Source organism: Amphiprion ocellaris, chromosome 2 (genome assembly GCF_022539595.1).
Source record: "Amphiprion ocellaris isolate individual 3 ecotype Okinawa chromosome 2, ASM2253959v1, whole genome shotgun sequence".
NCBI lineage: Eukaryota > Metazoa > Chordata > Actinopteri > Pomacentridae > Amphiprion > Amphiprion ocellaris.
The window spans coordinates 39,986,530-40,009,625 of NC_072767.1; the positions used below are offsets into that span (position 1 = coordinate 39,986,530).

At 42.5% G+C, this 23,096-nt stretch overlaps 1 protein-coding gene across 2 annotated transcripts in view; it reads right to left on the reverse strand.

Annotated features, from left to right (window-relative positions):
• Positions 1 to 23,096, reverse strand: part of ssbp4 (single stranded DNA binding protein 4) — a 105,859-nt gene that overhangs the window by 26,039 nt on the left and 56,724 nt on the right. For both annotated transcript variants that reach the window (XM_035946822.2, XM_023267263.3), the window contains exon 5: positions 746 to 835. In XM_035946822.2, coding sequence (XP_035802715.1) covers positions 746 to 835 — 90 coding nt within the window. The remainder of the gene's footprint in view (positions 1 to 745; positions 836 to 23,096) is intronic.

Below are 23,096 nucleotides of genomic sequence, written 5' to 3' on the forward strand. Positions count from 1 at the left end.
ATGCCACCAAAGCTTGGTCTTCTACTGATATAATGTAAAAAAATCTAATATTCGCAGCTGACTTTCATGTGTAACTATTCTTTCACTTAAACAATTATCCACTGTAGAAACAGGGGCGGTTTTAAATGAAAATCAAATTTCCAGTTCACCTTCAGTGATTCCAGGAACATCTTTTGGTGTAGGGTGTACAGTTATTTTAAAACCTCAATTTTGAAAGTGTTACCAGTTTAATGTGGGTCAAAGTGTCGAATAAGGCTTCTGTGTGTGCGTGTTTGAATACAAGACAGAAAAGGAGAGTGATGCATAACGAGAGAGTGTGAGTGACCTCGTCAGCCTCCGAGACAGCCTTCAGAGAACAGTGATGACAGGAGGAATTAGTGAAGCAACACAAACCAGAGAAAATAGCCTCCTCTCCTCCATCCTCTCCTCTCCAAACCTACCACCACTTCCACTCGTAAAAAGACATATCTTATATTTGAGATCATATCAGTGAAAACTCTGAAGCTTCACACAGCGCAGCAGGAGTTAACAACCCGAGCGTGGACATATGGGACGGAGGCAGAGAGACAGAGAAGGGAACACATCTGGACAGGGATTAGGACAGCTAAAGAGGCTAAAAAAGGAGGAGGAGACAGAAGGATAGGCTTAGCGGTGGTGGAGGGAGGGGTGGAGGGGTTGTGGATGGTTAGAGGTTGGTGCTGGTGGTGGGTGACGGATGAAGTCAGAAAAAGACTCTTTTTCTTACTTGAAAGAAGCCCGGGGGCATCGGTCCTCCCGGCATGCCATCGTTGGGTGGCATGTTGCCCATCACTGGACTGGGGGCAGCGGCCGCACTCTGCAAAAAAACACAAGAAAACACAAGTTTACTCAATGCTGCTGTTCAGTGGTGCAACGCACAATTACAGGACAAACTAGAGAGCAGCAAGGTGCTAAAATAGTTGCAGAATTACCAGAAAGAGACAAATTATGTACAACTAAACCTTCAACCTTGGTTTCACTCTGTGGAGCAAATGGAGCAGTTGTGGATATCTGATGAAGATGTGAGTTCAGCAGAACTTAAAAATGGGATACGAATGTGTCACACACATTTTAATGGCTGAAAGTTGAAAGAGGTTCATCTTCGCTCAATTTTTGTTTGACACTGTTTTGGTTGACTGATGTCTAAAAAAACATGTAAATCAGCATCATGATCTTTGATTTATGCAACAGCCTTTATTTTGGCATGCAACCCCTGTTTGAATGTGGCCTCCAATTTTATTTCTGGCAATATTTCCTTCATCTTTCCTCTCAATTATAATGATTTTCAGCATCGGGGAGGAGACAGATGTGACACTTGCTGCTCTGGTTTGCTTTTGAGGCAGCAAATCTGACAGTCGGTGTTTGGTTGTGACTGCTTTGTCAGAAGTCAACATTCACACATGGACATGGCAATGAGAGGAAGGATGAGGAAGTTACACTCAGGAAAATTTAAGGCAAAGGATTTATAAAGAATGTTCTCAATATATTGGAAGAGCACTTAAAAAGCTACAAGTAGCCACATACCACACCGACAAACACCGTAAAAAAGCAACCTACACAGCAATATTTTTAACAGATTGTAACTATAAGTTCTAAAATATAGATAGATAGATAGATAGATAGATAGATAGTTATTTTATAGATTTCCCTTGTTTTTTGGTGAATTGCAGACAACTAACTGGATAACTGACAAAATTACTGAAAAAACACCCAACTTAAATGACGTTTGCTGTAAAAAATAAAAATAAAAAAAAGCCCAAAAAATCTGTAGTTTAACAAATGTTGTTTTTTGTTTAGTTCTGTTTTTTTTCAATGTTTAACAATAATTATTAAATAATAATAATAATAATTTACACCATATATTGTATTTTAATCAGCTGGGAACATGGTTATTTTACAGCTATTTGCCATTATTTAATTAAATGTGTATATTGAGGACAGATATATATTAAATTTCTTCATTAATTGTTATTTTACAGTTTGGGACTATTTTTGTTAAATTACAGACAATAACCAGTAAAAATCATTGAAACAAATGTATTCATTTACATGTTAACTACCTACAAAATAGCAATAACATTGCTATCAGTCATACAAATGGTAATTTACAATGTCTGACCATAATTTTACATTTTTAAAAAATAGAAACAGCTCAGAATATTATTTATTTGCTATATTTATATAAAGTATGTATATTGTGGATTTAAAAACAGTAAATTAAAGTTGTTGTCTATTTTTAATAATATACACGTTGATTATAAAAAACCAGGCCAAAGCTGTAAAAAAATGTTTATTTTTACAAAACTTAATTTGTTCTTTTACAATGTGTGGCCATGAAATTACCCTGTTTTGCTTTATTTCAGTATGCTAAAAACATTACAGTATTCCACCATTTTCAAGGTATTTTTATGTCACCTTGCTGCTGGATTTTTACAGGACTTTTTTTCTAGGATTTTTTTTTACAGTGTGTCTTTATGTTTTCCTGACTGGCGACCTTGATGTGTTACCTGTGGGAGGATGAATAGGTGTAAAAATAAACGTTAACCAATGACCACAGCTTTTCTCCGTCCTTAACCAAGTGGCTGAACACAACCACATCTTAATCACGTATCAGAAAAGGCTCGATAGTGCCAACATTTTACTTCCATAACATTTGTTTCCTGGTGAACAATCACAGACGTACAGATGCACTCGCTCTCCTGCAGCCCTTCCCCCACGGTAACTAGAGCTCCACTCACTTCCACTGCAAACAATCCCTCCATGCCTCGGCTGACCTGCACGGCCCAGACACTAACTAACAGGCCCCGAGGCCAGGAGGCAGGACACACACACACACACACACACACACACACACACACACACACACACACACACACACACACACACACTGTGGTAAAAGGGTGTGAATCTGTGGGACTCTGAACACAACATGAGAGACCAGCAGACATGGACTTCAGCCGGAGTCAGACACAAGCACAAAGTGGAGCTAGAGAGAGAGACAGGGAGACATTTAAACAGACGGAGCTGGAAAACCGGAGAGGAGGAGGCAGCCGGAGCTCTCTGGAAGGGTGAAGAGAGGTCGGACAGTGAAGAACAGCCCACTATGTCTCGGTCTATGTGTGACCTGTGTCAGTTCCTTCCAGCCTCCACAGCAGACAAGCTTGAGGAAGAGGTCAAGACCGAACCACAAAGTAAAGGAGCGCGCAGATAACTCGCTGTCAGTGCAGAATTAACGGTTTACTGGGGTTCACTGATAACCTGAAAGCTTGTCGTGGAGGAAAAATACACATTTTATGACACATATGTATAATTTCCTGCCTTTTACTTGTGGCCTGATAATCTGGAAAGAATAGCAACACAGACTGATTGAAAGCATCTCTTCCCCGTGCTTCTTTTCTCAACTACGTTTGAGGGAAAAATTGCCAAACAAGTCTCCATCCCAGAAACTGAAACCCCTCCAAGAACCAGAGTTGCACCACATCCAAATGACATACAGTGAAAAGAAGTTGTGTTGCTTTCTTGCTGGTTTGGGGATCATATGTGACACCTCAACATATCTGAGTGGATCTTTCAACATCAGTGTAGACTAGAGCTGCACAATTAGCTCAAATATGATCAAATCACAACATGGTCAAGGTAAAATACGTCAAAACACATACTTTAAATGAAGAAATGTTGTGCTACAGAGATGCCCAAGCCTTTAAATAATTTTATTGGGACATAATAGAACATGTTTGTTTGGTGCAGTCTTCAACAAAAATGACATCATATATATATGTATATATATTTTTTTTTTTTCAGTGAGAAAAGAAATGCAAAATCTTCCATTTGCACTAAAACTTTAACTTAAAATACTGTTAAAATAATGATAATATGGAGTTTTCAGCTCCTATGAGGACTTAACTATGAGCAAGAGCTGCTGCTTTCTTGCATTTTTCCATCTTTTTATACTTTTTATGACTTGTCAAGGTTCCTATCAGCTCCTCTTGGATTGTGTCCATATTTCTATAGCAGTCTTACAGTCAAAAAATGGTCGTGTTGTTTTGTGGCTGCTTTTGGGTCAGTGCATTATCGTAAGTACTACCTAAGTGGGTCAATTATTAGGTCTAATAAGATAAAAATCAAGTTAGACTAGGCCTGCACAATTAACTGAAATATTATTAAAATTACAATACGATTAAGGTAAAATATGTCAAAGCATATTATAAATGACCTATAAATCACTTTCTCCAAACATAACAGCTTGTTTGGTGAAGCAAAAATCACCTTCAGATAGTTTTTTTGGTAGAAAAGAAATGCAAAAACTTGCACTAAAATCATGATTTAAAATATTGTTAAAATATGAAATATGATTATATTCTTGCAAATCCTGCAACTCTAAGAGAACTGAACTGTGAAAAAGGAGTTGCTGCTCTTTACAGGAGCTTGTTGGTGTGTAGCTTGACTGCTCTCTTGGATTTTGTCAGGGTTCCTATAGGCTCCTCCTGGATTGTGGCTGAATATCTATAGAAGACATACAGTCAAAAATAAAAATTGTGTTGTTCTATTGCTGATTTTGGGTCTTACTGTGTTTTAGTGTATGCACCACTGAAGCGATCTGATCCAATATTAGGTTTAAATGTGATAAAACAAGATGAAAATGCGTGTTTTGAATCAGCATGGTCTAGAATGAGTAGAATTAACTGAAGCATTATAAAAATTGCATTATGGAGAAGGTAGAATTCATCAAAACATATAATAAATGAAGCATTTTGGGGCTACAGAGATGTCCCAATCTAAATATCATTTTTTGAACCTAAAAGAACATGTTTGCTGGACACAGATGTGACTGTTAAAATAATGACAATATGTTGGGGGGTTTTTTGCAAACCTTTCAGGACTAAAAAGACTGAAAAGAGCTGCTGCTTTCTTGGATGTTTCCATCCTTTATTTTGACATGTCAAGGTTCCTACAGGCTCCTCTTGGATTGCGTCCTTGTTTCTATAGCAGACATCACATTGTATAAAACCAGCTTTACAATGAGGCCACTTCTTTTTCTCCAAATGTTTCTACAAAACACACTGGGAACCCAAGTCCCCTGACCCCGTAATAATTGTGAGCCTTTATCGAACAATAAGCAGCAAAAACAATAGGCTAAATACAGTATATTTGCACACATGTGCGCGCACACAATTGCAAACAGTTAACCAGCTGTTGTGTTTCTGAGAGCATTAAGGGATCAGCGCGGAGAGAGAGAAATACAAAAAAGAGAAAAAAGAGGATGAGAGATAGAGGAAAGGAGGGTGAAATGAAAATGAGAGAAGGAAGACGGTTGGATGGACGGCGGGGCATCTCAGGGAAAAAGAGGAGGAGGAAGAGTGAATGGAAGTGGTGCTGGCATGTACGTATATGTGTGGCGAATGTGTGTGTGTGGCTGCCTGCCTCAGCCAGTCAACGAGGCTCCACAGTTCTCAGGTGAAGCAGCAGCAAAAGGCCCCTTCTCCTAGTTGCCATGACAACCCCGACCTCAGCTCCTGCTCTCCAGTGCCCATTAAAACCCTCAGGCCGTCAATCATCAGCATGGCCAGGGAGCAGAGCGAGAGAGAGAGAGGGACACAGAGAGAGGGAGAAACCAAGAGGTAGAGCAGAGTAAAAAAATAAGAAAAAGAAACAGACGTGGAGTTTAAAGCAGCCTGTGGCTTTTGATAGCTGCACTGTTTGACACAGCTATCTCCCTCCTTTTTCTCTCCCTCTGCACACAAACAAACCCGATACACAATGCCTGCTCGGTGCTAACTCCTCACACTCCTCCTTTAAGCTCTCTCCACCTCCACCAAACCAGCCACCGATAATCACTTTCACCGCATATCATCTTTTCCAAACAAGCTTTTTCTTCGGCCAATTTAACCTAACGATCGCTACATGACAGCTCCTGAATCATTTCAGTATTTCTCAGAATGTAAACCTTTCAGTCCATCTCCTCCTTGATATTCTCTGTACTATACTCTCTGATGTGCGCCTGGATTTAGCTTGGTGGGAAACATATACATTTTTTCCCCACTTGCCCACAGAGAGATCAGCTCATTGATGCCTTCTTATGTCTGTGAGTGATTTGAAAGAGACACATTGAAAGGTGTTCCCTTGCTTCCTGAATGTCTATAAGATTAAGATGCAATCTGTTTAAAACAGTAATTGCACAATTTTGGGGAACGCACTTGTTTGCCTTATTCCCAAAGTTAGATGAGAAGATTGATACACGGCTCTCGTGTCTTTATTGCAAATACGAAACTGCAGCCAGCAGCTGGTAAGATTAGCTTAGCATGAATACTGGATACAGTAGGAAACAGCTAGCTTATGTAACTCTCCAAGCAAGATAGCAAATATTTCTCTGAATGTACTGCGATTTATCTTTTAGTCACGGTTTAAGAATTGATCATTAAATGCATGCTTTCCTATTTTTTGCTGGTGTTTATTGATGGAATCTTCATGTATCCGATGACGTCAATACAGGGCAAAAACACGACAATCTCCCCCATCAGCACCTCCCCTCCCACATGAAGTGAATGAGGCATTATCATGGAACATGTATTTGATAATTTCCTCTAACAGAAGGGGTCTGCAGTCCTTTTGGCCACTGGTTGTGATCCTCGTTAGCTCCGTAGTGGAGGCTGGCTAGCTGGCTGGGCCCACAGACAGTGAGTGAGCGGCTCTATCTGTCCGGTGATCAGACCTCGGCTTCCAGGGGGTAATGGATCTGCTGTTATCTGGGTCCAGACAAGCAGGCCAACACACTGCTACCTGCTGGCCACAACAACACTGACACAGACCTGTTAGTGGCTGCGTGTTTGTGAATAGGAGCCTGTGTTTCATCCATACCACTACCCTAAGGCTCTGAAACATAAAGTTCACAAGTCCAATCCAACTGACATCATTCACACAAGGGCTTGTGTTTGTATCTGCTACAACCTCTCTTTGCCTCTCTGGCTCTTTGTCTGCTGCACAGAAAAAGGCACCAACTTCTGAAAACGCAGACGGATTGAAATTGTTAATGTAAAGAACTTGTCCTTGATGTGTGAGGGCTACAAAGAAGGAGTGATGCTTTATCAGAAAAAAGGAGATAGTTCAGTTTAATGTGACGTGTGTGCCGGCACAGGCAGGAATGTGTATGTACAGATGTGTCTCCAGCAAAGATGAATACTTCATTGTGTGTTTCTGGTGCTTTCAGACTGATTTGCAGACAAACTGCTGGTTTCATTGGGCCTGCAGTGTCTCATGGAAACCTAACCAGGAATTACTCTTCCGGCCACTCCTTACTGTCACCGCCGTCACCGTCTCTCCTCTCGACTCCCCCATTTGTCCTTCTGTCACGGCCCTCCTTCTCCTCCTCTTCAAGTGCTCCAATAACTCTGTCAGCGAAGTCAACTCTATAAAGATTAGCGGAGAGGCAGGAGTGTGTAAGCAGGGCTGCCGGCCGACAGACGGCTCTAATCGATGGAAAACAGAGAGCTGCCGGCCTGCTCTGCCACAAACGCTGCTCCTGACCCTGCGACGTGGAAATGCCCTCCATGGCACAAGTATGCAGGAAAATGTGCACACACACGGTGAGTATGCACACTGTATATACAGCACACACACACACACACACACACACACACACACACACACACACACACACACACACACACACACACACACACACACACACGCCTTCCCATAGCTCCAGCAGCTGTTATGTCAATCAGGTGAATTAATTACCGGTAAACAAATCTGCTTGGGATCCCCCCACAGAACACACACAAACAAACACACATCCCTCCCTCCTCCGTCTCCGAAGCATCTCCTCCCAACGTCGGGGTCCCCAGGAGCCCCGGAGGTGCCTCCCAGCTACCCAGGCACCGCTCCGAGCTGGAAGCCCAGAGGGAAGGCGCCGTGTTCTGGGGGACGTCGCTCCGGTTCTCCCCCTGCTGCCCCGGAGCACCTGCCTTAACTCCCGCTGCTGCCTCTCAGGCTAACCAATCAACCTATGGCACTCCACACGCACCGGCTGACAGGAGAGAAAACACATTACCGGGTGCACACACACACACACACACACACACACACACATGCGCACATGTATGCGTACAAACACCTGAAAAAAAACTGCTCTGAGATGACACAAACAAATGCCGAAACACAGACAATTGTGCTTGTCAATACCTGCCTCCTGTAAACATCATATTGATGTGGTGGCTCTCTGTGGATGGCAGCTGACAGAATGAAGGGAGGGATAGACACCACATGACAGACAAAACAGCGGGAAATAAATAAAGAAAAACAAGCAAACAGAAACACTGAGAAGTCAGAAAGATTAAAAGCTGGTTTCACTTTTAAAATGTACATTCCAACAAGCCAGCCTTCACATGTCCAAGGATAATTCCAATTTATTATAACCGGAGTCTTGATTCCAACTAGAAAACCATGACGGCGAAAGAGTTAACTTGAAAGTTAATTGCTGGGAAACGAGGCAACATCAACAAAAAAAGTCTGCTGGGACAAAACATGAGAAGCCGCACAATCACAAAGGAATTAAACAGGATTCAGTCGATCTAATATGCGAGAGAGAACAAAGGCAAACACTAACTGTCTGTTGAAAACATCCTGCAAAGTTTACCGACTAGTTCAACTTTGACCTACTGTACTTGCTATAGTCATGCACACACAGTTTTTTTTTTATTTCAGGTGTGTTCACTTTTGGATTCATGCCCAAAACAAAAGCGTTTTTTCTATATCTGGTTAATCGATTTAGTTTGCTAGATGTGAGATCAGTGACTTTGGTCATTATTGTTATTACAATTTCACATTTTTTCTTTAACTCAAACTATACGTCTACTAGAAGTTATTAATCTACCTCTTTGATACACAAATCAGCCACAACATTAATGCCACCTGTCTGCAGATGCTGGATTGGATGAGATTCTTGAGGCTCTTGTTCATGTTCCTTGAGTCATTCCGTGGCAGAGTTTGTGGTGCGATGGTTGTTTTATCTACATGAGGAGTGCTGTTGCCAACAAAACAGTTATTCAATTCGCCTGTCAGCGATTTTAATGCTACCATGAATAATCTGCAAGTATTTTCATTAATCATCAAGCAAGGAAATAACAACTATCTGTACTTTCAGCTTCTGAAATGTCAAGATCTTCCGCTTTCGTGTTCACCATCATTGCAAAGTATACTTTCTGCTATATTTTGGTGTCTTAGAGTATTGTTGGTACGAAACACAGCAATTTGAAAATGTCTTATGCTCTGAGATCAAGCGTGTTCCAGCACATGCTCGATTGAATGGGATTGGAGGAGTTTGGAGTCGGTAAGTTGGTCTCTTTATCATCTTCCTCAGCTCATTTCTGGGAAGGTTTTGCGTCAACACCACCTGCAGTTCACCTGAAAATGGTTTGAATTTTTGTCACATGACTCTTGGTCACAATTGAGTCATTAATGACTTCCCTGTTGCGGCAAGGAGTGAAGAATTTTGTATTTTTCACAGAATCTGGCTGGAGCAACAGGTTTATTTTTGGCACACTTTTGAAATGAGACATGTAGATTTTGTGATGTGGCTAGGGGATGTTCAGGTGGGTGGTACATATCAAAGTAACATTCACATGAACGCCAGGATGCAAGATTTTCCAACAGAACATTGAATTGTGACAGAAAAATCAGAGATTCACTTCACATAACAGTGGTTTAATGCTACAATGCAATCAATTCAATTGCAATCTGCAGCTACTTACATTAATTAATCATCACTTATTAAGCAATATATGCCAATATTATTTATTTTCAGTCTCTAAAGTATCAAGATTTCTTGTTTTCCATCACTGTAAAGTTATATGTTTAGGTTGTACAAAACAAGCAATTCAAAAATCTCTGGTGCTATGAGAGTATGCAATCAACATTTGAAACAAAAATCCATCCATCCATCATCTGTACATGTAAACTCCATGCAGCAAGATCCCAGGCCGAGACATGAACTGGGGATCTTCTAGCTGCAAGGCAACAGTGCTAACCACCAAGCCACTGTGCAGCCCAAATCCCTACATCAATTGATAAAAAAACAGGATATTAATGTGCTGGAAATAACACACCTAAAATGCATATTGATGTGAAGTAATTTAGTAGTTGGCCTCCTGACTCACACATACACACACACACACACACACACACACACACACACACACACACACACACACACACACACACACACCGTTATTGGCGGTGTCGGTAGTTAATGACCAAAGCTTGGCGATGGCCTGCTGCTCTCTTTTTGACCCTTTCTAACACAGGTCCCCCCTGCAGGCACTTCTCTTTAATTACACACACACACACACACACACACACACACACACACACACACACACACACACACACACACACACACACCGATATACAACCCCCACCCACACATCTGCCCGTGGCCTTTCACTCCCTCATTAGCCAGTTGGTGTTGGGTGGAAAGCCACAAGAGAACCAGAGGACAGAGTGTCACGACGCACCCACATGCACACGCTTTGAATGAAAGAGGCCGACTCACACACGCACAAAGCTATATGCCTAATTGAAGATTAATAATGCTGCTAATTAGGAAATAATAGAATGCTCGGAGCTCGGAGATGAAGCCTAATGTGGAGAATACAGTGGGAGAATGAAAGGTGTGCAAGCATTTGTCAGGGAGAGTCGGAAAGAGACAGGAAAAATGATTTTATTGCATCATCTGAAATAACGGCTGTTGTTCACCTCTGCAGGTCAGAGAAAGCTGCAGATCAAGACTGAGCAGGTAGATCATCTCACTTCACAGCTGATGACGCACATAAACGTGTGCAGGCGCCTGACACCTCTGACACCGTTACCGAAGCTGATGTATGCTGCATTTCTGCGTCTATTTCATTGTTTTTCCTCGCAGCGGAAAGGAAAAAAAAACCTAAACAAATGCTCAGCGGTGTAACACATCTGCTGCTTCGTGCCAGTACCTCGGAATCAAAGAGCAAGACTGTCTTTCATCAGCTGCCCTTTTACACCGATGCTCAACAATAATAGAGAGAGAAATCCATCACAAAGGTGGAGCGGAAGCCTCGGCCTCTGTAGCCCACAATGCAACGCAGCCGGGCGATGGGTTGCTTTTTTGCTCTGTATTTTTAGCTAGAAATGCCCCACCATCTTTTACTCTTCCTCCTACACAGTCATGCAACAGGTTCACAGCCACTGTAATGTAATTAAGGGACAAGTTGAGGGAAAGCTGCTAACACTGAAGGAATGTAAATTATGAACACTTAATCACTAAAAAAACGACTCCAGGAATGCACCGAAAATCCCTGACTGATGATGAAACGCAGCAGTAGATAAATCAACTGTGGGCTTTTCTTTTAAGCACATAATATAAATGTGCACACAGACACGCGTTCAGACACCTGTAATATATACGCATTACACAGGAACACTGATGCAGCTTTTACAGCAGAGGTGACACAATGAAAATACGGTGAATAGAACATGCTGTTAAGTTGCTATTTATGATACAATCCGTGACAATCTGAGAGAACGCTTACTTTAACCCCCTAAACTCCGAGCAGTTTCTAGGTTGCTTTTTCTTTCCTCCTGTTTCATTTTTCATTCAAATATAAAATCCTGCAACTCTTTGGAACCAGCACAACCACGACTAGAAGTAGAGAGAATTCAAAGCTTAACCCTTCTGTGCAGTATGATACAGTTATCATGTCACTAATCATAAAAAAGAGCAAATGAAAGGTCTTTTATTGCTTATTTTGCAAAAATGGATAAAAATGGCAACACGCAAAACATTTTTCAAAGTGTCCACAGGTGTTATCACTGATTTTATGCACTACATTTTATTACTTTTCTTTGCATACTCTGTCCTCTTTCTGCTCTGCTCTGTACATCCTGCAGTTCATCTGAAAAGTCTCTGAATTTTTCTCATGTGACTCTTGAACCAAACTCAGTCACTAATGGCTTATTGGCTGCAACACGGAGAGCAGAATTTTTAGTTTTTTGCAGAATCTTGTCAGAGTAAACGGTTGATTTTTGCCAGATTTTCCATCTGAGACATGTAGAATAAAGGTATTTTAAGCTTACATTTAGTGCGTTCCGGAAGAGCAGGACCATTGGAAAGCGGAAATTCCCCACATCCTTAAAGTTTCTGCCTCTGAAAGTTGGTGTAATTATGAAACAAAACATGCCTTTCAAACCTACCAATGGGGATTCAAAAGGTCTGTGAGCAAAAAATACTGGTGGCCTCTGGTTCCAACTTTAACTCTGCATGAAAAAAATTGCAGTCTCTTCATTGGTTTGTCTACAACCAGTCACAACATCCCTCGTCTACTTCTGGCCAGGCATATTGCATGTACAAATGTCAAAAAATTAACCAAAACTATCCACTGACCCAACTAAAGAATACCTAAAGAAAATGTATTTACTCAAAAACATTACCACTTGAGTTTATTTACAAATAATAAATGATTACTTGAACGTAAAAGATGTAAAGAAATCCTGTCCATTCATTTGGATGCAGTCTGTCTAACCTACAGACACAAGTGCTACCGTTGGAATCGGCTGCAGCTCAAACTTTGCCAGGATTTAATAATATAACATAACACTTTATCAGCCAGACCTCCTACGGGACTATTAAAAATGAAAAGAGTCTCTGGCAACCTTGTTAGCAATATCTACCTCCTCCTTATTCTTTGGCATTTTTTCATATTCTCCTGCTTACTCCTTTCCCCCCCTCTCTGTCTCTCTCTCTCACTTTCTCTTTTCCACATGTTATTCTCACACAACTGGATTTTATTTCTGAGAAGGTGCAAGATGAAAAGGAGAGGGAAGTGGTGGTACCATATAGTGCCAACATAAAAAACGGAGCGAGTCGGGGAGTTACAGTCGACTGTACATTCTATAGCGCCTGAAGCAAAGCGGTGGACCTCAAAGCCGAAGGGAGGCGTCTTTAGCAGAGGAGTTAAAGAATTACAGCGTATTATTCTGCATAATGTCCTCATAAAGAAAATGAATTGAGTAAACAGAAAAAAAGAGAAAAGTCCAAGACGTCTCACAGTTTTTTTTTTTTTACTGTGTTCTACTGTAACAATACACGCCTGCACATTTGGCATTCAGTCCGAATTCGCAGCCGAGTCGAGATTTTCAGTGTCTGACGATTATGTTTAGCAACCAACAGAAAGGCAGCAGACATTTAAAACCATCTCACGCCAGTCTGATCCACTCACCCCATTTCTATTTTAAAGTGCATCTATGTGAGGCCAGGCAGGAAGACGGCATTCCCAGAGGAGCAGTCCTGCTGAGCGCCAGACACTGGGGGGTTGGGCATGTGAAACACACGGCTACCAATTTCCATTTTGTATCCCAGAGGTACCGCGATTGGAGACCACCTCCACCTCATAAGTCACAACTCATGAGATCAACGTTTAGGGTAAATATAGAAATTCACACGAAGCCTTAACTCTCACAGTGACGGATATTCTAATTGTTCACGTTAATGCATAAATAGTAAGAGCTATCTTGGAGCTGCAGCACATTTGGGCAAACATTCTCATATCTGAGCACTTGAGCGTCTTGTTTTAAGATCCTCTAAACTTTGCTTTTAAGCCAAAATAATCACACTTTTATTCACATGACAACAAATCCAGATATTTAAGTTGCAAGTGTGCAGATCTGATCAGCGTGAGCATTTTTAAATGTACATTTTACTCGAATAGACATGGTTTGGATTTCTGCTTCTACACTCTAAAAAAGTAATTCAAGGGATTTATTTCCACCACTTAATTAAATGCATGTTTGCAAGAGAAGAACCTGAATTTAATGACTTAGATAAACCTTTAAAGTGGCAAACAATACTTTGATAAGTTGTGCTAACATAACAATGTTGCATCAACTTAACGTTGTGAGCAATTTAAACTCAATTTTTTGTGTTTGTTGAGTTAAAACTAAAGTCAAGTTTAAGTAACTTAATGAAATTGGCTTCATGACTTATTTTTTAGGATTTAAAGTCCAGACTCCTATCTTGACATGCCTGGACAATTTCAGGCGGTTAAAACTGGTAAATGAAGATCAATCTGATTGTAGAGGGAATGCAGTTTGTTGGTTGAACATCATTTCCATGGAATTTTCATAGCTCAGAAATATTGTGTTATTTTCCCTTTTTTGTCAAGCCCAAAAGTCATTTTTCTGAGTGTATCCTGACACCAAGTTTAGCCTGATCAGCTGATCAGCTGTCCTGGTCCAGGTCTTGGGGTTACTCATAATTTTCCTGTGTTGGCTTGACATAATTATGTTGCATCAACATAAAATTGTGCACAATTTAAACTCAATTTTTTTGAGTTAGTTGAGGTAAAAAGTTCAGGTAACTTAATGAAGTTGACTTAATAACTTAAATTGTTTTCAGGATTCGACTGCAGAGGAAAAGCAAATTCTTCTCACTCAATGTAACTTGTTGGTTGAACATAATTTTACAAGAAGTCTTTATTACTCAAGAAGATTGTGTTATTGTGTTTCAGAGTGTTTGCTAATTCTAGGTTTAGCTTGACCACCTGTCCTGGTCCAGGTCTTGGGGTTACTCAGGTTATAGTCTTTAAACTCGTGGCCTCGAGGACCCAGAAGCTGAACACCACCTAACCTTGTCTCCTACCAGACAGGGGAAGGAGGAGGAGGAGGAGGTGAGGGGAGACAGAAAACCACATTCCCAAGACAATGGACGGTCTGTGGAACTTGCTGAAACTCTCTGAGGGTCTGGAGGCATGTTGAGAGGAGAAAAAAAAGGAGGGAGAAAGGCAGCAAGAAACAGAGAAAGGCGTAAAGAGGAAAAGGAAAGAGATCAGAAAAGAAGAAAGAAAGTGTGGAGAAATCAAGACAGGGAGTCGACCAATAAGGGAGGAGATGTAAGAGAGTGCTGGCACAGTTGTAGGGAACTGATAAGGAGAAAATGGGATGGCGGGGGGCTGCAAGGGTTGGAAGGGGGGGTTTCTTTCAGTAACAAGGGGGAAAAAGAGCTTGACAGTTGCTATTACTTTAGCTGACCTATGAGCGTTTTCAGTTCAGTCAGTACACGTGTTTCAACTGCTATGTTCATCATGTAGCATCACAGAAACCATAAATGTGAGTAGCTATGTGGGGAAAAACACTCATGAAAGCCTCCCAGTCCAGGGTTTCCCCTTGGAAATGATGAAACCACCCAAATCCTGATGCACGCCATCTCCTAATACCATTTCTATGTGGATGAGGCCCTTAACAGTCACACTCTCCACATACAAGCCCAAACGTTTTTTAATGTGATGGTTGTGTTTCAGGAAAGTGTATTGTGACTTCCTGGTTGGTGAAAAGAAGTCAAAGTCCAATAAACTACAATCAAGCTGCTCAACAATGGAATCTGCTTATCAGAGCTGAGATATCTGGTTTAACTTGTACCTTTTATCTGATGCGGCACGAGAAAATCATTAACTATCAATCCGTGTCAATAATTGGATTTTAGACTTTCGTCTGGCCCAAACTAGTCATTTATGACATGCCATTTGGTTGAAAAACATAGCAAAAACTAAGCTTAAAACCACAACTTTTCATCAAAATGACTCTATTCTACGTGTTTCATATAAAAAATTGCCAAAAATAAAGCATCTGCACTAAATCCTGTTACACAAACAAAACACTTTGTGCTCCTCTGCACAACCAAGAAGCCATTAGTGACTCAACTGCGGCTGATGGTCATTTAACAAACATTCATGGACTTTTCGGCTGAAGTGCAGGCTGTGCATACGCAAAGCAATACATGACAAATACGGAAATTTAGTTAAAATCTAAGCTGTTAAATATCTACAGCATGTAGAACCACCGGTTTTTCAAGTACTGGTAACACCTTGGAAGACATTTGGAAAAATACTACAACAAAAAAATTACATCTTGGCATTATCACTAGGTCAAATTGCACAAAACGCATCTCTAAGTTCTCTTTCCTTCTAGCCATGGTTGAGCTGTTTCCATGAAAAACAAGTCCACAGTGAGAAATAATGTAAGATAAGACTTTAGAGGGTTAATAGAACTTACACACATGAGGTAAATAATAATTCATCTGCTGTGCAGTTGTCATGACTGGGGAAACTGGTCGTATAAACCAGAACCTTGATTGATACCAGGCTGTAAACATGTTAATTTCTGCTGTAAAAGTGGACTTTTTAACATGGGGCTCTATCGGGATTGGCTTGCCTTTGGAGGCAGCCTCAAGTGGACATTCAAGGAACTGCAGCTTTCATTTTTCAGCCTCAGAGGTCACTGTTTGCCAATACAATGCGTCTATAGATGTACTAGTGCTGTCAGGAGATGAATTCCAGTGCTCAGCTATAAAAACCTACAAGGTAGTTAAACCCAGCTTCACCGTGACCTTAACCCAGCATTATCGCTCACCTGAACCTAGGAGGAAACGCAAAGGAAAAAGAGGGGAAAGGGACTCAAAGAGACATAGAGGGACACACGACTTGAACACCTCCAAGATTTAACAAGGTGATGTTTCCCACTTTGCTGACATACCTGCCTCCATTCACCCTCCCCACCATCCCACCTCCACTTGCTCTACTGCCTGTCTGTCCCTGGGAGTCACACTGGAAGATAAACAGCCTTAGTAGGACCTGCTGACCTCCGGACCACCAGTCGACAGGCTCCCAGAGTTCAGCGGGGCCCAACATACAATGACGTCTGACATTAATGTCCTCGGTTTGCATTCTTGCTTCTGCAAACTATTTATGTAGCCAGGCAGCATTGGCTCATAGCCGCTTGTCAGAGACAGTGGCGTCGGGGAGGTGCTCTTTCAGGGATGATTTAAACTTCCATTTCACTGACACCAGCCTTTCATCCTCCACATGATACAAGACAGAGAGCACGACTGAAAGCTGTAGTTCCCTCCCGGCCGGAGGTCAGAGAGCCAACACTTCCTGGGTCGGCCTCGCTCTGTCATTAGGGCGGAGGTTGACAAATATTTACTCTGGAGGAGAGTCATGGAGAGGAGAGGATGGAGAGGACGAGGAGGAAGAGGTAGAGATTTCCAGAGAGCACCTCACTTTCTCTTGACACAGGCGCACGTGTAGGCAGGTGAACTCTCACCAGCATCGCCATCAATAAATAAATAGAGGCTGACAGAAATATCCCCGCCATAGTCTCAGCCAGCATAGCACAGCACTGGTATGTACAGACAGAGAACCAGAGAGGGGACGACACACACACACACACACACACACACACACACACACAGAGAGAGAGAGAGAGAGAGAGAGAGAGACACACACAGACACAGAGAAACACACACACAGAGAGAGAGAGAGAGAGAGACACACACACACACACACACACAGAGAGAGAGAGAGAGAGAGAGAGAGACACACACACACACAGAGAGAGAGAGAGAGAGAGAGAGAGAGAAACACACACACACAGAGAAACACACACACACAGAGAGAGAGAGAGAGAGAGAGAGACACACACACACAGAGAAACACACACACACACAGAGAGAGAGAGAGAGAGAGAGAGAGAGAGAAACACACACACACACACAGAGAAACACACACACAGAGAGAGAGAGAGAGAGAGAGAGAGAGAGAGAGACACACACACAGAGAAACACACACACACAGAGAGAGAGAGAGAGAGAGAGACACACACACACAGAGAAACACACACACACAGAGAGAGAGAGAGAGACACACACACAGAGAAACACACACACACAGAGAGAGAGAGAGAGAGAGAGACACACACACAGAGAAACACACACACACAGAGAGAGAGAGAGAGAGAAACACACACAGAGAAACACACACAGAGAGAAACACACACACACAGAAACACACACAGAGAAACACACACACAGAGAGAGAGAAACACACACAAACACAGAGAGAGAGAGAAACACACACAGAGAAACACACAGAGAGAGAGAGAGAGAAACACACACAGAGAAACACACACACACAGAGAGAGAGAAACACACACACAATCACACACAATCACAGACTGAGGCATGAAGATAAAGGCTGGCAGAGATAGCAACAGAGAGAAGAACAAGAAGGAGGGAAACAGAGCGAATAAAAGGGAAGGACTGAGAAACAGACAGAAGAGGGAAAAAATGGAGCGATCTGAACGAAGAGAAAGAAGAAGATGCCTCCGTTCTTCGTGTTTTGTGCTGCAGGTCTCCAGTCGGCGTAAGAAAGGATTAATGGCCGAGGTGAAACATGCTTACTGTTTCATTCCTGTTTTGCAGGCGGAGTGGGAGTTATTTTCTTTCACATCCCTCTTTGCCTCCACCCGAGTCCTTCCCTTCCCCACTCCTCACCTCCACATTCAAACACGCCGACCCCCCAATCTGAGCCTCTGCCTCAACTTCTGGTTGTGATTTAGAAACAACCTCCTCTACTTCGCCGCTCTCTCCCCTTCTTCACCTCAATACATCTCAGCATGCGTTCATGTGTGCGTCTGCCTCCTGCAAATGGATACACCAACACGTGTGCGAGCACAGCCTGAGACATTTATGCCCCCTGTGCGAGTTGTGGTTGCGCACACACTCGGTCAGACACACACCGGCGAACAGCATGCAGCACCCGAGATCATATTCATGGAGACACATGCTCCCCCTCTTCAATGATTAGTCTAAATATGCCAGTGATCACAGAACGGCAGGAAGACCCACTACACATGGAGCGACACACACACACGCTCACAAAAAACAAAACAAAATCCTCTCTCTCACTGCTACACACACACACAAAGAAAAAAAAAATCACACACACTTTTCATTTCCCCTCCAAGCAGCACCGGCAGGCTGCCAAGCTACACATAAACATGGCGCATTGCATTTCACAGCCTTTTCTGCAGGTACAGTAATGCAAACACTGGAAAATATTTAAGCCACATCAGCGGCCCGCTCACTCTCAGTCAGAACCGAGGATGCTTCTACTAACAAATCACACGAGGAAGGAATAAAAAAACATTAGCGGCTGCTGTTCCGGTACAAATGAGGGCACAGAGCCATATAATCATTCATCATTAAAAAGATGAGAATTGATCAAATGTGTTGATGGTTAATTGCTTTCTTTTATTTTTGTTTTGCATCCATCCCACTGAAGAATGGAGGAAGTTCTCCATCGGACAGCTTGTATTTACTTCTCTGTCCTACTTTCTGTCTCTTGGTTTTCCATGGGTTTCTGTCTGTTAATCTAGAAGAGTTTGCCCTCACTTTGTTTCTTCTCTGTTTCATTCCCTGATGAAGAAAAGTAAAACCATTTACAGTCTGACCTGAGGCATTTAAAAAGTCAAGTAATTCGCTAAGAACACGCAGCCGTAAAAACACAAGTGCACCCAGAAAGCTGTTTTAGGTCTCCCATAGCATGTAGCTCATTTGGATTTTAAACAGTATGTGAACATGTGACTTTAGACAAATAGATGGATAGATACACAGAAACTTTAGTCATGCATTTGGGGAAATTCAAGGTATCCAGTAGCTCACACATTAAGGACAATAAGGTGCAAATTGTGGTGCTAGAAGAGCCAAATTAAGGTGCAAAAAAAAACCCAAATGGTGTTGGTACAACAAAAAAAACCCAAAACATTATTATAAAGGATAAATACAGTATAAGAATAAAAAACAAGGAGTGCTTGAATCCTGGTAGACACATGATTATGACCCATTAGTCTGTCAGTCATTGGTCAAAAAGCAGTCCCAAAAATACAAGAACAAAGCATCTGAAAGAAGCTTTCTCATGGAACAGTCCAGGCAGGTTGGAGCAGAGTCTGTAATTTATGAGCCCAAGGAGCTGACAAAAGGCCAGAAACTGCCTTCTACTCCTTCTACTGTATCTGCATATTCAGTTGCGTTTAAGCATCTAACAAGAGCAAATCTACATACAAAATAACTCACTTTTTCCCACTGTGTGCAGCATTATGTGTCAGAAAGGTCAAAAACTGTCTTCTACTGTACACCTGTATGTGTAGTTGTGTTGAAACATGTTTTTCCAGCTAACAAAAGTATATCTCGATTGAAATAATTCATTTTCCCTACTGTTCCCAATAGTACGTGCCAGAGAGGCTATAAACTACCTTCTACTGTGCATCTGCATGCGTAGTAGTGTTTAAACTTTAAGTCTAGTCACGTTTTCCCTACTCTTCCCTACATTGTGGCAGAAAGCGATGAACTCTTACAGCACTAGTACAGTTCAGGAGTGATCTGATGAATATGAACTGCATGTTAGGACAGTAACTCAGGAGTCAGTATTTAGAAGCACACATACATGCACCACATCTGTGTGCACACATTCACACACAGCTCGCTTATACGACCCTGGGAAGATCATTTCCACACACTCATCAACACACAGTGGCCTCCTCACCCATCCTCCCCCCCACCCCTCTTCATATCAAACCTGAACCCAAACGAGGAAGAAACGGCGTCGTTTGCCTGTTATCTCCCCCCATTCTTTCCCCTCTCTGTTTCTTTCTACCCCTTTGCTTAACTTACTCCTTTCTCTCTTTCCTCCCTCTTCCTCCCCACCCTTCCTCCCTCCCCCTCCCCCAACAGCCCTCAGCCAATGGCGTCTGGGTGTCAGGCAGCTCGGAGAAGCTGTTGTCATGGTGACGGGGCTCCTGTCTGCGCTCTGTCCCTCAGGCATCCCAGATCCAGAAAAGCAGCAGCAGCAGCTTCAGCATCGTGTTTACGTGAGGAGAGGAGAGGAGAGGAGAGGAGAGGAGAGGAGAGGAGAGGAGAGGAGAGGAGAGGAGAGGAGAGGAGAGGAGAGGAGAGGAGAGGAGAGGAGAGGAGAGGAGAGGAGAGGAGAGGAGGATGGACTTGAGGAAGAGCAGGAGGAGGAGAAAATAGAGGAGGGAAAAAGCAAAATTGCCCCAGTTTGACTAGCTTTTGTTCTGCTGTGTCTTTGGGTTTTGAAGGCCTTTGCGTTCCTGTGTCCGTTTATGTGTGTGTGTGTGTGTTTTGTGTGTTTCTGTGTGTGTGTGTTTGTGTGCATGTCTCACATGGCCCTGTAGACATCCAGGCATCTCACACCCCTATTCCTGGCACCTCCACCCAATCGCTGACCTTTCCTGGACTCCAGCATGCAGACACACACACACACACACACACACACACACACACACACACACACACACACACACATACACACACATTCATCCAAGATCATGTAACCGGCCCAAAACTCTTGCACCTGGTGTGGCCTAAAATAAGGTCCCCGGGCAGCCGTGTGACAGCAGCTCGGAGGGTCCGTGTTAACCGTCGCACACACACAAAAAACCCACAACTTCACAGTCTGGATCATTTACCTCCAGGGGGCATCTGTTGCTGAATGGTCGATGCCATCGTCTGTGCCCTGACCATGACACTCGCAGTATGGGGGGGTTTTGCTTTTATACATTTCAGTGGCGTACAGTGTGTGTGGACTCCTCCAACAGAGCAGGTGTTGAGCAGCACTCCGGGCTCTACCTACTGTATAATGAACCCTGTCAGCTCCTCAATCTGCATCAGCGGTGGCCTATTGCTCCAAACTCTAAACACTTGACGTTTTTCTTCCGTTCTCCCTTCCACAGGACAATCTAGCACGCTAATTGCAAGGTAAACAAGTGAAGAGAAGCATCACCCCCACAGGAGCCCCTCTTTTTCCTCTCCTCCCTCCCTCCTGTTCCTTCCTCTCGTCTTTTCTGAGGCGAGGTTGCTTAAGCCCCCCTTCAGAATCAGAATCTGGACAAGCACCAGTTGGAAGCTAATCCGACTCGCCGACTGGACCCCTCCTCCGAAGCGGCACAGCGGGGTGGACTGATGAAAGAAAGGCTGATATGAGGGACATGAAAGGCATTGTAGAGGCAAACAGAGCTGCAGACACAGCTTGCCTCAGACCCCCGTGCTGCGTTCAGCACTGTACAACAAGACATTTAGGACATTCAAACAGCACAGCGTCGGCAGAGTCACTTTGAGATGCCAAAGCTGGCAGCTAACTTTGCTTTAGGTGGACGTTTCCAGTCTGCTGCCACTTCATGCCCAGGTTAAGACACTTGATGTCCACAATGTGTTCTAACTACAGTACTGACACCCTGTTTGATCAAAACTGATCCTCTTAACTGGAACATCACATTTCACTCAGTCACTGAAGCACCAAGACACCATTAGCCCTAATTAGAGAACGTAAGGGAAAAGTATGTTTTTCAAGCATTGTTAACACCTGTGGGCACTTGGAGAAATGACAACAAAAGCAATATATTATGTCATTATAACCACATCACACTGCACAAAAGACATCTGAGTTCTTTCTCCTCCTAGTTATAGTTGTTCTGTTTCCATAGAGGCGCAGGACTTTATATTGCTGTGAAAAATGAGCCAGCTGTGAGAAAAAAATGTGATGGATACGACTATGGGTTTCAAGGTTTAATACAACTTACACAAGTGAGGTTTCTAAAGACTAAATTGGTGTACTGTTGCCATTAAAGGGGAAACTAGTCAAACCAGAACAAGTCTTTGTACCACTCTGTAAACATGTTTATTTCTGCAGTAAAGCTGGTCATTTTAACACAGGGGTTTATGGGGATTGACTCGCCTTTGGAGGCAGCCTCTAGTGGACATCAGAGGAACTGCAGCTTCAATTTTGACAGAGTTTGCCACTTGACAATATTTTGTGTCAGCAAATATAAAAAAATCCTACGGTGTATTTAAACCCAGATGTACCCTGACCTTAACTAAGAAAGACAACGCAAAGGAAAACTGAATTTGACTCAAAGACGCATTCAGGGACACACAACTTAAACACTTCTAAGTCTTAACAATGGGATGTTTCCCCATTCTTACCACTTTGCTGACTATGGCTAAATTGTCTGCTAATTTTAACAACACCAGCTACACCGCTGTGTTATTCTATTATTATATCAATGGTCAAATTCTCCAAGAAAGATGCTGGAATTAGCGGTCAAACAAAGATGAGAGTTGAGACTAACCAAGCACTGCATTCACCTGAACCATATGTAGAAAACCACCCAAGACATGTTGTTCTATTCCAGCGAATCAGTGATAA